Raw genomic sequence first — 17,840 nt, 5'->3', positions numbered from 1 at the left:
ATTATTTCTAGAATTCGTAGAAAGGTTAGTGAGTCTCTAGAGCTGTGATTACTTTTTCTAGCTGACATTTATTGATCTCATTACCTTCATGCTCATATTTCAAAAACTTTTTTTACATTTTGTTACCATTTCAAAGATGACAGAAATGCTGAAGTGCTCACTGTATTAGAACTGTATGTAATTAAAATTTGTACTGTGTTTCATCAGAACTTCACTGTCAAAAATCTCAGCATGTGTTGTTTACAAATTAGATTGTTATAATTAGAGCACAAAATGACTGCAAAAATAGAGGCAAAATTTATATTTGAAACAAACATCTATTTTATTTTTGCACAGAAAATAGTGACATTTTTGGCCACAAGCAAGTTACTGCAATAACATCCCTCAGATGAAATCAGATGAAATCCACACCTGTGCAGATGTCAGCAAGTCCATGAACCATTTAAGCGCATTTTAAGAGATACCATGGAGGGCACGAACTGCGCAGTCCTGTGTTGGCTTTTTATTTGAGAGTGAAATTCACCTTTTGATTTTATTGCACATTCCTTTTTCTATTGTCAATCATCATTGATTAACATTACAACAGTATTCTCGTTTTTTCAAAGGATAAGGATATTTTGCAATCATTTGTCAACAGAAAAACGTATTTTGTTCCACGTAACTTGAACAGAATTTATGAAATTCTTGAAATGTTTAAATAGAAAAAGGAACAAAAATAGTCCATAATACACTCAAAAAACTTTTAGCATGCTTGTCTGTTTTACAGAAAACATGTTGGTGCCTGTCTTAAAAACAACTGTTGTTTCATAGACAACTAATAATGTGAAGGAGTCTGTGCTCAGTAAACAGTGGAATTCCAAAGGATGCCAGCTGACAAATGCTGCTGTTGGTTTGAAATTTCTCCTGTGCCTTTCACATCTTTCTTTGCAAAGTTTTTTAAAGATTGTCTGCTGAAGTATTACTGTGGACAGACAATGAAATGTTGGCAATAGGATACATACAGAGCTAACAGGGTGATCTTGTGGTGGTGCAAAATAAAAACTTCCATGGAAACATGTAGATCTGAGAGAGCTTAGGAAGTACAGTGGTGTAACGGGTGTGAACATCTCAGACTTGAGTTCTGCACTGCTTTGCTGAACAACTCACTGTCATTGTTTCCTAACAAAAAATAAAAATTGTCACTTCACTGAAGTGATAAAAAAGAGAAAAAGATGCACAGGAAATAAATCAGTGTAAGTATTTACATTTAAGCATTCAAATATGTATTTCTAAATCATTAATATATCTGCATTAACATATAGATACTGGATACACATTTATACATATATAAAAATAGTATATATGAAATAAGTTTTTGTGTGTGTGCATGTATGTATATAATATACATAAATTGCATTTTATTCCTTGCACTTCAGCAGCTTTACAAAAAATATATATTTTTTTTTATGCTCATGTGAAAAAGTTGTTTTCTCCTCGTCATTTTATATCTAGAGGTGCTTAGTGAACTGCCATACTAAGTAGCCCTTTCTTTCAGAAACTCTCTGTAGTTACTCGCGGCTTCCTTCTTATGACCAGCACATATAGAGTTCTCAGCTCAGTGATCTCTATCCAATTTGTGTGACATCACAAGCATTCCTCCTCAGCTCTCTCTATTCCCAAGCTGAATTCTCTTTTACTTTTTACAAAGTAACGTGGTGTCTTCTATTACTAACTTGGCTTGAGAGACCTTATGACAATTAAGAGGCCACAAAGGCTCAAGATTTAGCCAGAGGAGGAAGAAGAAAAAAAAAAGTGCTGACAATCTATGGGTGTCTTATGGCAATGTTAGTGCAAGACAAGTGTGATATTGACTTGTCAAGCTGATTCTGTCCATGGAATTCACTGTAGGTGTTTTGTGTATTAACACACAGCCAGTGCAAGCATGTAAGTATGTTCCTCAAGGCAACGTAAGATAAATGACCCTTGCACATCAGATCACACCAAGAGGAAGGAGACAACTTACACTGCCAACAGGAAAATCTACATGATGGAAGTTATCTTTGCCTATCCTTTACAAGAGGGATCCTCTCCTGTTGCTGGGCTGCTTCATTAGAGTTTGTGGTGTGCTCCTCAGTGCAAAAGAGTATTAATAGGAAAAAGGATTCATTGCTGTGGATTTTTTGGTTATTGAAGTTAGCGTATCTGTGGCTGAAATGCACTTTGACTATGTCTCTGGCTTTCTGTGGATATCATGGCTATCTATGGAAGGCTTAAACAATATTTGCCTTCTCTTTACATCCCTTTAAAATAATTTGAGAATAGCTGTTCTGTACTTAATATTCAATTCTAGTTCCTAATAATAAAATGCAATAACTTTACTCAACTTTTGGATATTAAGGCCACAAGTACATACAGTGGTAACCCCAGAAGATCAGCCTGATGACCATCAATGAGGAATGAATAATGCGAGTAACGTCTCTTGTGGATGTCCAGCAAGTAATTAAAGTTTTGGTGAGATTTAGAAGTAAGTAAATGTAATAAAATGACATGATTTGAAATGCAAACCATATTCTTCCTTTAGAACAAGATTGATGTATTAAATATTTATGCAAACATAATAAATTGGCAAGTGTATGAAAACACTGCTTCACCTTCATCTCTTTCACATGTCATCTTGAAAAAAGGATTTGCTACAAAAATAGAATTGGAGCTCGGCTATATAATTTTCATATCAGTGGCTACTTGACATTATTCTTTCTATGTCCATCCTAATGTAGGTAAAAAATACATCTAAAAATAAGAAGAAACCAATGAATATTATCTCTGAAGAGAAAATGAAAGATATCTTTACATTATTGGTCATACTCTGGAAATATTGAGCTCTGGTTAATACTAGATTAAAGTCCTATTTGTATTACTGACCTATTAATTTAAGTGAATGGCATGTCCAGCAACCTTCTGAAAATAATAGATTTCTTGCATATTTTTAACTGATCATGAAATCATCGGTCTTCCTCAATATCACCTAGTAATTCTTCTCTGTTATGATGATGGTTACATTATTGAGTAATTCTCCCAATAACTCTGAAGTAAATATTATATTGTTTTTTTGTTTTTTTTTTTGTTTGTTTGTTTTTTTTAGTGATAAAGTAATTCAGAGAGGTTGCTGCTGAATGTCACATAAGAGATATATCAAAGAAAAGTTGGAGTAGAGATGAATTATTTGAATGAGATTCTTGTTCAACTATATGACTTTCTTAAAGTCAGTGGAGCGTGTGCCCATAAGAAAAGTAGGGCATGATTTACCACTCTTCACTGATGTATACACATGCACTTTGGTTTGCTCATCATGAAGACTGCTGTATTTGCTAGCTACTCAGTTAATAGCAAGGTGTAGCATATAAAGCGATTATTCAGCACCGAGACTTTCCAAAAAGCTCTATTCAGAATAAAATGATGCCGTTGATTCTGCATGGGCCAGAGAGTAGAATAACTTATCCATCAGTGCTTCAAGTGTATAAACCTTGACAGACTCAAGTTTTGTGTAATAGAAAGCTGCTTACATAAGTGATTCACTCGAGGAGTGCAACTACTATTTAGATAAAAAGAGGCAGCCTGGGATTAAAAATGTTTGGATAAGCAGTATTATGTTTACTTCAAATGGAATAAAGTAGGGAAGGACTAAAATAATCTAAATCAATTCAAGAAATAAAGACAGATAAAATAAAGCTTTCTCTAATGCTTGCTTCAGGAAAAGTACAGCTGGTGTCCTTAAAGATTCAGGGAAAAAAAAAAAAGAGCAGAGATGTGAAATTGTCATTTGACTGAAAGCAAAACAAAGTAGCATTACACAGGCAACTCACCTTATATGTTTATATTCACCAGGAACTCTAAATAAGAATCAAAACTTACAAAATGTTCCCCCAAACATATGCTTCAGAAAAACAAATCAAGCATTCAGGATAAAATTCTACAAAAATTCTGAATATTTCTAATATATGATTCTAATTTACTAAGAATTAGGACAGTGAGGATACTAGATAATATCTTCAGGTAGAATAGGAAGACATGTAATGTAACAATATATCCCAGGCTTTTGTAGGAGTTTGTTACCATATGTGGACATACCTAAGAAGTAAAAGTTTGTAGAGAAACTGATTCTGTTGACCTCAAAAACTGTCATTGGTTTCAGCAAGGCAGGAGTTCATTTCTCATGTGAACTTGGAGGAAGTGGATTTAGTTGTGGACCGCTAAAATGGAGATAACTGAAGACTGACAATTGTAGCTCTACGTATTTCGTGCATGGCTGTATGCGCATTGCAGCATGGGTTAGGGGAACTGAAGATGAGAAAACATGCAATTTAAGCAATTGCAATCCAAAGATCTTCATATGTTGCCAGGAGTTGATTTACAGCTTTAAAATCTCCATTCTGTCTGGAGATAACACATAGTGTAAAGCTACACTAAGCCACTGCTTGTCAATAACTTCATTGAGTATTCTTACACCCAAATTGTCTTGCCAAGAAGTTATCTCACTCAGTGCTGTGAGGAAGACTGCTTGTAAAAATCACATCAGTATCCGGGGATGTTCTTACTGCAGGGTTCATTTGGGTTCTTCTGCGTTGGAAAACATCTCATGTTAAACTAACTCAAGTGAGAATAACCAGACTGTGAAACAGCAGTGAAGCTGTGTGTCTACACACTCCGTTCTTGTTTGATTGCTATAGTAAAATTTTGAAAGGTGTAGTGCCAAAAGATATACTTTGTGCGCTTCGAATTTTCGCATGTTTGGAGGCATGGGGAAGGATGTCCTTGTTCTTTCTGAGCACAGTAAATGGCTGTGGAAAGGCATTTTAGGACTGGGGCTCTTGAGTGGATCTAGCCTATATTCACACTGAGGAGTGATTATGTTGGCAGACGTCAAATCATGCTAATTGCAGGTTTTACCTAAAAAGCAGAGAATATCAGAGTAATGGGATCTGTATGCAGATGGAACTCACATTAGGAGCAATACTTGAAATAAAATTTAAATAAAATTCAGTGTTGACAAGATTTTAAGGGTATGTCTATAGTATACTGTTTAACGCCAAGAAGAAGCACATGAATTAGCTCAACCATTAAAAGTAATATGACTGCATTAATATCATTCTCTGCTGCCTGATTTTCAGATTATATTTATGTCAGAAGTAGCAGCTTTAGATCTAGACTGGGTATATCAATTCGACACCACTTTGTGCCATGAGGACAATCCCTACAAAGAATAATTAGAAAATGCTTACAGACTTTTTTGGGGCAATAAATGCTAAGTAGTCTTTATTAATTATAAAAACCTGTATAAACTGAGAGGATAGAGGAGCTGGAGAACATTTCATTATTCTGATCATCATCTGTTAGTGACAGCCGACCTGCTTCTCCACTTCCTGGCATCTTGAAAAGTCACTAACATTTCTGCAAAGAAAACATAATGCTTTGAAAGGCAGTATTTTACATCCACTCTGCTCAGCTGAAAATTACTTTATGAGATCTAAGGTAGTGAAGGATTGGACCCAGATGAAACTACAAATAGTTAAGGCTCATATTTCTACATGACCTGTGATGAAAGAGAAGAAGGTGCAGTATCTCCAGAGACCTGGGGAGATGTTCAGGGAGTGTTATAATTAATACCTAATCATTCCATTTGACAACTCTTAATCTCATTTTCTGAGGCTTGTGTCCTACAGATTGTTTATAAATTAGATTGGTGGTCATAGTAACTATTCCCCTGGGTTTGCAAAGTGAAGTGAGCCTAAAATGACTTCTACTTTTCACAGCAGGGTCAATTGAGCACATCATCCTTCTCAGCAGGATAAAATGAGTACTGTGCAGTCTACTCTGGGGCAAATCATTTCCCTTTCATACAATCTTAGTAAATGAACTGTGGAAGACTCTATAGGTTTAAGAAGTAAAATACTGTCCTTAGACTACAGCGGAGCTCTTGCAGAGTTTTGGCTTGTGTTGAAGCTTCTCTGCAGGTGGCACAGACCGGCCAGGCTATCTGTGTAGCTGCAACACACATCTCCATTGCATGCTTGTGGTGCAGTTCTGTACGTAGTAGAACAACATCAGCTCCACGGAACAAAGGACTTTCCGTATCTTCACAACAGAAGAGGAACGGAGACCTCTTTGCATGGTGTTTAGCAAGGATGTGAATTTTCTTTCTGTTCTGAGAAACAACTGCTGCATCACAGAGAAGCAAAGTTTTGGAAAGTTCGTTACACTGTCAGAGAGAAAAGATGCTGGTCTTTGCCGCCTACACTGCATATTCACTTTGGAGTCAGAAGGTCAAGCTGCAGGCCAAAATCAAGCTGAAGTTAATACCATTATCTTTAACAGGACTGTGAAGCAGTAATTTCAGAAAGAAACTCGTAGTTAACAAAATCTATAAATTTTATGCCAGCAAAGATAAATTTCAAGTCAGTCACTTGCAGGACTTGCAGGAGGAACTCATCATAAAAGTTTATTTTTGCTTCCACGTTAACAGCGGATAACTTTTTTTTGGTATGGTAATGTCATTTTTTAAAAGCCACTTTTCAGTGTAAATGCTTATTTCAGAGAAGTCCTGCACATGCCTGTTGTGGGCAGCATATTGGTCCCAGGCCACAGCCCCATGTTTCTGTTTAATCTTCTATCTGCTACAACACCCTTTGGCAAGGAGTTCCACAGCACAGCTACCCGTGACATGAAGAGTGAGGTCCTCTGGTTTATTTTGCACTTGCTTTTTATCAGCTTAATTTGATACCATCCCCCAGATTATTATTTATATATATATATATATATTGGGAAACAAAGTAATATGGTTAATATAAGGATGTTCTCAATATGTTACTTCCAGCTTTGGTTATTCTAACTTCACATCTATTTTGTTTTCCCTGTAACATCATATAATTATTCATAAAATATGTAGTAATATACTTGACCATTTATATATATGTGCATATACACACATCATCACATTTTATGTGAAACACTCTATCCTGAGCCTGTGCAACACTATTTTACACACACAGCCCAAATCTGACATTTGATTTTTCATGACCTTTTTATCTATACAGTTCAGTGGCTTGTGTGAGATTTTCTTTTTAATTTAAATCTGTGTTATGTTCATAGAAAGATAGTTCTTTAGAGGCTCAAATTAGTTTCATTCACTAAATATCTGAGAAAAAAAAAAGAAAAGGCTTTCACGGGATTAAATGAAAAAATCTGAAATTCGTGTTATCTGCAGTTTAAAGTAATCTACTTGGAAGAAATGAAAGATCTGCAGGTGACTACGAACGCTGGGTGATTTATCGATTATTTTTATCGACTTAGTAAGTAGCGGAGCAGAGACAATACTTGTGACCTGATGAAAAGGAGCTGAGTTTGCATCGGCAGGTCTGAGACTCAGCGCGCCTCTCCAGCAGAAGGGGAGAAGAACAACCTGTTTCGGTCGTTTAGTGGTGGAGGAATTTCACCCTTGCAAGCCCAAACTGCACCGCAAGCCCAAATGCACTGGCTTTCAGGAGGGGCGATGCACACACGAGCACGGCCAGAAGCCCGTTTGTGCCGGGGCCGGTGCCCGCTCCTGGTCCCGGGGCTGCGGGGATGGGGATGGGGATGGGGATAGGGATAGGGACGGGGATGGGGGATGTAGGACGCTATCTTCCTGCCAGCGACGGCGAAAAAGTTTGGCGAAGAAGGGGAGGATGATGAAGGAGAGGAGGCGGTGGGGAGGGGGGAGAGCGTCCCCATTCCCCGGCCCGATCCACCCGCTGTCACACTACCCGGCGCGGGTCGGCGGGACACAACACCTTCCCCCAAACCCCCCAAAACCCCAAAGCCCCCCTCCCCACCGCCGCCCCCCGGGCAGCCCCCGGCCGTCCCGACCCCGCCTCCCGCCGGCGGGGCGAGGCGAGGCGAGGCGCGGCGAGACGCGGCGCCCACTGCAGCAGCGGCCCGGGAGGAGGCGTGCGGCGGGGCTGCAGCCTCCAGGCAGAGGGAGAGAGCCATGGGGAGCTGCCGCGGAGAAACTCCCCGCCGGATTTCGCCTGCTGGTGGCCTGCTCTGAAGAGAAAGAGGAGGAGGAGGTGGAGGAAGAGGAGGAGGAGGAGAAGGAGGAGGAGGAGGGAAGGGGCCGTGGCAGCGGCGGAGTGTGCAAGTTGCGCTCTGCCCTTCTTCCCCCCCGGGCCCGTCTCCTGCCAGCGGAGCAGCATGCGGACTGGCCCCCGCGCCCCCTCGGATGCGCGCTGCCTGCCGCCGCCGCCGCCCTCAGCGCGCCCCGCCGCCGGCCGCGCTCAGCCGGGCGCTGGATGAGACGGCGGGGGGGGCACATCGCCGCTGCGCTGCCTCCTGCCGCTCCTTCATGCGGGCGGCTGCCGCTCCGCCGGGGGTAGCACCGCCGCCGCCGCCGCCGCCGCCGTTGCCGCCGCCGAGGAGGAGCCGGGCCGCCGCCGCCCCCCCGCCGCGGGGCCCCGCATGGCGTGCTACCTGGTCATCAGCTCCCGGCACCTCAGCAACGGCCACTACCGCGGCATCAAGGGCGTCTTCAGGGGACCGCTCCGCAAGAAGGGCGCCCGCTCGCCGGTAACGTCCACCTCCTCGCTCCCTCCCTCCCTTGCCCCCCGCACGGTAGGAGCGGGCCGGGTGGGGGAGGCCGGACGGGGGCACGGGGACGGACGGGGGTGTGGGGCGGGAGGCTTCGAAAAGTTTCTCCGTGGGGGGGCTTGAGGGGAAGGGGACGCGGGGGTGGCGCTGAGTGGCGGCTCCCCCCCGAGGAGGGGTCGCTGGAGAGGCTCCGCGGGTGAAGGATGCTCCGGGAGTGGGGGCTTGGTGCCTTGGCACAGGTTTGGGGGAGCCGAGCCGGCCTGCAGGGATGGATGAACTCGTGCCGTTGGGGTGCTGTGAGCTGCCCGGGGAGACCCGACCCTAAGCGGAGCGTGGGGGAGTTTGGGGAGGTCCCGCCGGGCCCCGAGCCGCCGGGCTGCTGGGGACGGTCCCCGCGGGTCGCTGCAGGGCACCGGGGGGCGCGGGGGGAGCTGCAGTGATCGGGGTGTCCCCGGGGAGCCGGAGCGATGCAGCCTCTCCTCCGCCTACCGAGGGTGGTGGCAGCACCCCAAAATCCCCCCGGCTGGGGTGCAGCTCTCCTCGCCAGCGTGCCGGGTCTGAACATGCGAAATACTCGCGGGTTGTCCCCGCTGCCGGCGTTGGTGAGGTGCCGGGGATGCCCGCACCGGTGGTCCCTCTGCTTCGGTCCCATCACACCTGCACCCCAAACGCCTTTGGGGAACTGCGTGTGGTGCCAAAGTCTCTGCTTTCCGTTTCTCGGCTGTCGGCGGTGGCGCGAAGTGAAGTGACAGCATCCCGGTGCACAGCTAAAACCCCCTCCGTGTCGTCCTACGGCAGCTTGCGGGTCCTTGTCGTGCTGTCCCTTGCCCTGCTGCAACCTTCGTGTGCAGTGCACTGAATCTGCACCGCGGGTCCCATCCAGCAGCCCCTGGCTGAGCTGTGCCCCTGCTCTCCGACCCGTGGGGCTGAGCCACCCCGGTGCGTGGAACCGCCCGCACGCAGGAGAGGTCGGCGCCAGACCTTAACCGAGATCTCGCCCCAAATCCGAGGTAGAGAGGAAAAGACCTCAAAGATTTAGAGCAGGGAGATGCTTGATTGTAAATACTTTGTATTGCGGATCTGTGTTTTGTGTCTAGCAGAACTTCAACAGCTGGCGTTCAAGTCAAGGGGAGATGTCAGGAATTGCTGTGCCGAAAATAGTGTTATGTCTCAAATCCTTTCCAACTTCTTTGCCTTTCTTTCACACTGCATAGTGAGGATGTGCACCACTCCCCTCAGCCTAAATACTTAACGAGATAAATGAGCTGACTTCACTAGCACATCATCATTTTTGAGATAGTTCTGTCAACAGCTGGGAGGAATTTTTGCTTAAATGCAAATACCAGAGGAAAAAAAAAAAACAAGAAATATTAGTTTTGATTTTTCTTATATATATATACAAGTTTTTTTTTTTTTTGTGGAAAAGTTAAAAAAAAAGTAAAAGTTGAAAATAAGCTCAGGTTCACTACATAGAAACATGCTTTCTTGGGAGCTTTCCAGAGTCTGAAACAAGCAGCAAGACCAATTTGTATTGCTTTTCATGAGGACAGACTCTCCTGGTCTTGAGATTCATGTGACCAGGAACTGAGATGTTTTACATGGTTTTAGACCATTTCTGTAGAAAAAAACAAACAAACAAACAAAAAAAACGAGTTTTAGCACTCCTTAGCTTTCATTCTGAATTACTGAGTGAAAACTTTCTCTTCTTTGTACACTTTTTTTTTTTCTTCTTTCTTTTTTTTAGTGACCGCTATTTGAAACTAGTCAGGCTTTGAGGTGATAGGCTAAGCCCAGAGTAGTGACAGGAGTAGAGGTACATGATAAATTAATGTTTTATTCATGCTGGGTAACTGTAGGTCTAGAACTCTTTTACTTTTAAGTGTTTGATATTTGATATTACTACTGCTTTTATATGTGCTGTTTTCATGTGGAAGTCCAGGTTTCAGGTGAAAAATAAGGAATGCTTTGTTGGAAAATTAGATAATAGTGTGCTATTAAATCCTGAAAGCAGTGATTCTTTAGAGTAATCTGTATGTGCCTACAAATTTTTAACTTTCCAGACCATATCCTTCTTGCTCATCAATGTGTATGAAATTGAGAACAGTGAACAACAACACCTGGATACATGTTTATATTGTGGATGTGGGAGTCATGCATAGTGGAATTTACTACTCACTGAGGTAGTAAAACTGTTTTAAGCATGAAAACAACAACCAACACCATACAAACAAACCCTCCAACTCTTTGTATTTTCTTTAGCAATGAGCTATGAGTTAAACTTGGGACCACTTCTATACTTAAGAAGTCATAAACATTTGGCATTTATTTATAGTGCCATTTTAAAAAAAAAATTATTATAATTATTATTCACTTAATACCTCCCGATTATAACTTTGAAAGATACAGTTTGTGTCTCACAGTCATTTTTAAAAAGCTGAACTTGGAAGTAGGCTTGAAGATCAAATGTTATAGCTTGTACCATTAAACAATCTTATATTTGTACACTATGAGCTATCTTATGCATGAGTCTACAAAGTTTTTAATGTATAATGTGTATCTTTCTATATTTAAAGTGTTGTATTAACAGACCATGAAATGTCAGTAGACTTAAGGCTATGCTTTCAGAAATGAGAACAGTGGTGAATATTTTAAATACCTTTATCAAATTTCATGGCTATGTGAACAAGGATTTTTCAGTCTGAATATTCCCATAATATTTATTTAGCATACTTTGCTATTATTGTTAGAAACAAATCTGGTCCTTCTTCCAGGTCTAAAGAGAGACCTTTAGCTGTAGCAGTACTAAGAGCAAGATACAGAAGACTACAGACATACTGAACTTCATTTGGGCATGTGAACGTGTGGTGACATTGTCATAAGATCACTTTAAAACTCCACCTTCCCTTTTCCCGTTTCTGCACATGGGAAAAGGAACTAGTTATGATGTTGAGATCTGAAGTTAGCGATGATGAATTTACAAAGAGTGGAATTAGCAGCAGGCCCTAGTGAATCACGTACCCACAGTGTTGTGATAGACTTGCACTGGAAAGGGGGTTCAGAGTTTGACCATGGTGCCAGCATTGCTGGGAGGGAAGGGCACTAAGCTGAAGAAAGAAGCCGCTTGTTTTAGAGAAGTGATTCTGTGCTGAAGCTTTTTGGTTTTGCCTGGAAAGTTAAGTTCATGAACATATTGCGAGCAAGCGGTAGAAAGCTTTCTGACTCTGAAATTTCTATTTAGTGGAAGGCATTATGATGCAGAGAACTTGCATTAATTTCAGCCTGTGATGCTCTATGCAGGATTTTTGAGTCCTGAACAGGTTGCCTTGATCAGCATGCTGGTTGTAGTTTCTGCAGTTGTGGCAAATATGCTGTAATGCTCACCGGCAGCCAAACCTGCTCAGAGGTGTACTGTCACACCTCACAGGCCTGGCAAAGCTGGCACTGAAGAGGACTTGGTTGTGAAACTTTCAGAGAAAATCTTCCAGGATACAGAAGAAAATGGTACCAGGAATTCAGCAGATGGCCCCCTTGCCTCTGAATCATTTCAGAGCCAATATTATTAGGGTGCACTGCTCTGCTTGTGGCTTTTTAAGGTGAGCTGTAAACAGTCTCATTTACTACTTGTTATTTAAAGACCCCTTTGTTTTTCTGAGGGAAATAGAAGACTCAGAAAAGCCAGTGCCTTAGCCAGTTTCTGACTTGGCTAATTATTTTCCTTCCGTTGCTCCCTGCAGCTTCAGATGAATACAATATTTTTCACATACTTCTTTACGCTGTTTTCTAATAAGGCTGTCAAGCAGCTGCTCTGTTGTACTTAGGGCTTGCCTAATTTCTTTGGGGGGTGGGGTGTGGGAAATGCTCCTGTGTTGCACAGAGCTATCTTTTCAACAGCACAGCTCTCGCCCCGTGTCCAGAGGTTCCAGTAGCAATAAATAAGCACCTTGCAGCTACTTGGAAGTAATGACTGTTTAGTTGATACCAAGCCACAAACATGCTGTTCCAGCACTAAAGCAAGTGTAACCAGGACTGAATAGCACCTTATTACTCTCCGCAGCGGATAGCAACACCGGGCTCTTGAAAACCTCTTAGAAACTGAAGGGGTGGTTGAGGAATTGGGTACTGTAAGTAGGGAACAGCAAGGCCACGGCACAAGCAGCTCTCCCTATCTGCTTGAGTCTTAGGGGGAAATGCTAGCAAGACTGAGTTTGGAGTGAATAATGTGAGTTTGGTGTTTGCCAGCAGCGAGGAGAGAGGTGTGCCAAGCATGGTTGTGAGAAAGTGATTTAAAAGCTAGATATGGTGCATGTGTATCATATGAAAAGTGGTCTAGGTGGCAGCAGATTAAAAGGAGGGAGCCACTGTGTGTCCAGGTGATTAGCTAGAAGACCAAATAGCTTGGGAGTCTCTGATCACAAACATCTTGTCCCTCAGTGCTGTGTCTGTACCCTCAAAAGCTCCAAAAGCAAAGGAGAAGGCTGTGCTGTAGGCACTACTGGGGTGGGAGCACAGGAAGCAAAACTTTAAGAAACATAGTAAGAAGTGATTGGTAACAAACCAGAGGCTCCAATAAATGACCTAGTTTGGTTAGCTTTGTTGGAAGGGAAGCAGAAACAAAACATACCAAAAAACTACTGAAAATAATGTAGATAGGAAACAAACAAACAAAAAGGAAAGGAAACAGAAAGTGATACTTTCATTCATACGTGTCAAAAGTCTCTGGCAGCTGCCTCGAGCAGAGGTGATCACAGGTCAGGGGGGAATCCCGTGCACTCTGCTGAAAGCATAGTGCAGACACTGCACCCTGAGATACATAGAACAGATACTGCATCTGCCTGTGCACAGCGGCACACACATGAAGGAGAGACACAGATGTGGGAGGGTCACCCTGGTTCACCTATTTCTAAAATCATTGCTTCTGGGCACTTCATTTCTTAGAGTGGGCTGAGTGTATTTCCTACCAACCCTAATGCTGGAGAATGTAAATATTCAGGCAGCCCACGCTAAACTTGGAAGCGAACTTATTTCCTAACTTTATGGTCCTTATTACTGTGCTTTCTGGGGATTTCTGCAGTGCATGAGGGCAAAAACAAACCTTCAGAAAATACATTAATGTGTTTTTAGCCACATGTAGCATTGCTGCTCGATTGTTGTATTAAAACTATTTTTGTGCAGTCTACAACTTTTGAGCATATTTTGTTTCCAATTCCATCAGTGGGCATCACACTTTGGATATAACATTACAATCAAATTTAATCGTCTTCAACCAATTTCTGCTGGGGCCATTTCCTTCGCCCACAATTAGCTGTAATGTTAAACAGGTGCTTTATGTTTTACTGTGCCCTTCCAGCAGTCTAATATTTTTATTGGTCCCTCTATTGAGTTCTTAAAACTAGATTGATTTCTCTCTTATTTTGCATGTGGCAATGCTTGTTTGTCGATTACTTCCAAACTGAGACATTGCTGCTACATCCATTTGCATCCTCACTTGCAGCTCAATCACATTTTACTCACCCAGGGTACAGCAATTTATTTGTTTTTATTCTGCACTGTGTGCAAGTTTGAAAAGAGGATTTTTTTTGTGTGAAATGAGAGCTTCTGCAGATAGTGGGTTTAGCTGCTAACAGCTGTAAGTGTTCAGGGCTGTTCCTTTGCCTGTTCTTCTCCTGCTCTCTGGACTCCTACCCACTGGTGCTGTCTAAGGCCGGGGCTCTCCTGCCTGCACTGGGGAAGAAGTCTCAGCTCCTCACCCTGGCTCAGAGGGTGTATTGTTTTCATTTCCGAAGGGTTAAGTAAAGTAAGCAACTTTATTTACACAAATAATTTCACCTGAGACCCCTTGCATAAAAAATCATGGTCAAAAGAATCACATAATCTGAATATACTTATTCCTACCAAAAAGAATTTGCAAGAACTTCTTGCAAAAGTTTGCTAAGTGGAGAAGGAAGTGAAAGCTTTTTAAAGACTGGCCAGAATGTAGGTGTTTTTCCCCTAAGATGTCTTTCCATGATAGACTGTATAGCCTCTGGCTACAAGGCTTTTTTTCACCCTTTACATTTAACGCTTTACACAAACATTTGTTAAGTCTTTTTATTACATCTCAGCTGATTATTTTAGAAGACTGAAATCATTGTTACCTACAAATGTAATTTTTTTTTCTCAATAGTATTAGAAAATCTGTAGGGTGTGTTAAGAACTGCGTGGAAAATTCTTCCTGCGTGGAAAATGTTGACTTTTCTGTGGAAAAAATGGAAATGCAAAATGTTTTTAACTATACACTGAGATACTGTTTTTTTAAAATGCCATTGGTAGTACACTGTGAGAGAATTAGTTTTGTTGTTTTATTTTTCTATCCTCCTCTAGAAGCCTTGCTTCTTGTATGGATACATCCTCTGTGATACCCTCAAGGTCTTCACTCTCGAAGACAGTGCATCACAATTGTTAAAACATACAGCAGAAGCTGCAATTCTTCTTTTGGAGCTCAACATCTATGATATTACTGTGAAAGTTTTCATATCACAGTAAAATAAAAAAGTATCAGGGATAATTTATTTAAAGGGTCAAATGAAATTTGTTACAGGATCAAGCCAATGGTGAAGACAAGTACAGATGCATAAATGGGCTGCAAGAGCTGGAATTCCCAACCTAACACTCAGGATCATTAAGAATCTAGTTTGTTCATCCAAGGAATTCAGTGGTCTTCACCGGGGAAAAACATTTTCCAAATATACTTGCATGCTGAACTTCATGTGTGCAAACATTTCTGAATAGCGATAAATACATCCTTCAAAACAGCTATTTAACATTCATGTCAACAGTTGGAAACACTGTTTTTACCAAGATTTAAACAGCTCTGCTTTTAACCTTTGAACCATCAAAACAGTGTATGAACAGAGTTCAAGTAACTTGGTTTATGAAGATAATCTGCATAGATGGTACCAGGGGTGGCCACTGTAATATTAGAGGTAGTATCCAGAGTTCACTACTGCATTTCTGTATTTTATGTGGGCACGTATGACTGCTTGTCTTGTACAATCAGCTACTGCGCATGAGTAACAGACTTGTCATGGCATATGTACACATGCCTGAAAATGCTGTTCATTGCTCAGAATGTATTGTTCTGTACCCAGTTGTAAGACACTTTAATGACAGCTTTTTGTGTGTATTTTTTTTTTGTATTTTTTATACTTTACTAAATTTATGTGCATACTGGATAAGATGTAAACATCATCATCAGAATTTTGTCCCAGTTTCATAGTTATGCATAATGTTAATTGGCAAGCTGGTTCAAGTAAAGAAATAAAACTATTGCTCAGAGATTGCATGCAGCTCTGAAACAATTCATACATTAATCAACTCTAGTTGATATCAATTTTTCAATTGATGTTTTGCCTGGAACACATTCTAAAACAGATTTAGTGCATTTGTGTCAACAGAAATATTCCATCTATATTCTACTCAGACTGAATGGGAGAGAAGTATTTGATGTTGTTGAGGAAATTCTCAGTTGTAATTGGCTGTATATCTGCAGCCTGCATTTCCAGCTTAGACTGTAACATGTTAGAAAGGCTTGTGAAACTAGATTGGAAAGCATAAGAACAGGACTTCCTAAAATATAACCTTTGATAGCAAAATAATCTGTAGGTGGGATTTGGGGTTACAAATCCCATCCACAGGATAGGTATAAATTAAAATTACAAATAAAATCTGTAGGACTACTGTGATCAGTGGATCTGCTAGAAATGCAAACTCTTATAGTTGTTACATTGTTCTATGCATTTTTAATATAATTTTCAAAGAAAAGTTCTCATATTCAATTTCTCATAATTTTAATTTTAGTAGTTTCTGTGGGTTTTATATGTGATCAGTGCAAACAATTCGTCTATACAAGTCTTCATGTTCTCTGTGCTTACCATCAAATCTTCAGAGGAAGAACGACTTTGTGAAGTGTGAAAAACTCAGACTACCGATGTTTTGTGGGGACATTGTTCTGAGAAGGAGAAAAAGCTGTGTAATCATGCCACCCTACGTTAGACACCTTTAACCAGGAAAACTGAGTTCAAATCTTGATGTTTTGAGCCCTTGCCTGTGATCACAAGAAGCTTCTTGTGATGCATTGCAGGTAGACTGGGAAAGAATTTGCAATGATCCCTACATCAGTTGATTGGTGAACATTGTGGTCCGAATGCTGGCTAAGGCAGGTGATCAGTGGACTGGATAATTAAAAGGATTTCTCCATGTGGGAAAGGCTCTGCTTATTTCCAGATACTGCTCTGAGTGCTCCACTGTGCTGGAAGGTGCAGGGCCACAGCTTGCATGGCCACAGGTCTGTGCCAAACAGCACCTCTGCACATAGCCATCACCTCGCTACTGGGAGGTGATCTGCAGATCTGGTTCCCTTGTCTGATGAGGACCAGGTCAGAAATTGTCAAACAGCCATTGAGGACTTGTTTAGAAGACAAAATTAAAAAGAACAGTCATGCAGGTCCCCATAAAGCAAAAGACAAGAGCACACAATGTGATGTGTATGCAAGTAGTTTGTGCTTATTAAATAATAAATACGCATCCTGTAAATGTCACTGAATACATATGCAGCTTCTCCTAGCTGTCTGAATGCTTAACTGCAGACCTTATAAAGCTGTACTACTGTTCTTTCTTGATATAGGTCTAAGGATATTATGTTGTATGCATCTGCGTAGACACTGGCATTTGACTTCTTTAGTGTTAGATATACACTATTTCCCTTCAAAAAAAAAGATATCAAAACCTATGTGGAATGATAGTTTAGTTAGCCTAATCAAGAAAAGTTAGTACTATATACAAAGATTTTGAATTTTCATTGGAGTGATAAATATATCCTTGTTTATTCAGTATGGCAAAGATGCAATGTAAGGAAGGCTGAGCAGTGCTGGAGACAGCTATTTACACACAAAATAAACAACACTAAAAAAAGTTCTCTTTCTGGGAGTGAGTGATAAATTTTTGTGGTTACTAATAATCAATAGAGAAATCACATATGCATGCTCTTTGATGCAGAAATTGTATTCGTGTCTTATAAAATAAAAATGACATTGGAATGAGTGTTGAGTACATAAAGCTGCTGGTTTTATCTTTTGTTCATATCTTCTGCTGAAGACCTTTTTAATACCATAATGTATTGTACACCGTGTAGAACAGGGACTTTTTAGTAGACATATATTGTACAACATACGTGTTTTATTGCTTAACATTATAATAAGTGCATT

At 41.2% G+C, this 17,840-nt stretch overlaps 1 protein-coding gene across 3 annotated transcripts in view; it reads left to right on the top strand.

Moving 5' to 3' along the window:
- Nucleotides 1-7,915: 7,915 nt before the first annotated feature.
- ZNF804B (zinc finger protein 804B) overlaps nucleotides 7,916-17,840 on the top strand; it is a 238,558-nt gene continuing 228,633 nt past the window's right edge. Inside the window, exon 1 of one of the 3 annotated variants that reach the window (XM_083824589.1) lies at nucleotides 7,916-8,622. In XM_083824589.1, coding sequence (XP_083680715.1) covers nucleotides 8,470-8,622 — 153 coding nt within the window. In that variant the 5' untranslated portion in view covers nucleotides 7,916-8,469. The remainder of the gene's footprint in view (nucleotides 8,623-17,840) is intronic. The other 2 variants (XM_083824588.1, XR_014579938.1) reach the window with 2 other exon arrangements.

This window comes from Anser anser (genome assembly GCF_964211835.1).
Source record: "Anser anser genome assembly, chromosome: 2".
NCBI lineage: Eukaryota > Metazoa > Chordata > Aves > Anseriformes > Anatidae > Anser > Anser anser.
Note: the sequence above shows the minus strand (reverse complement) of the source record. Positions and strands in the feature narration are given on the sequence as shown.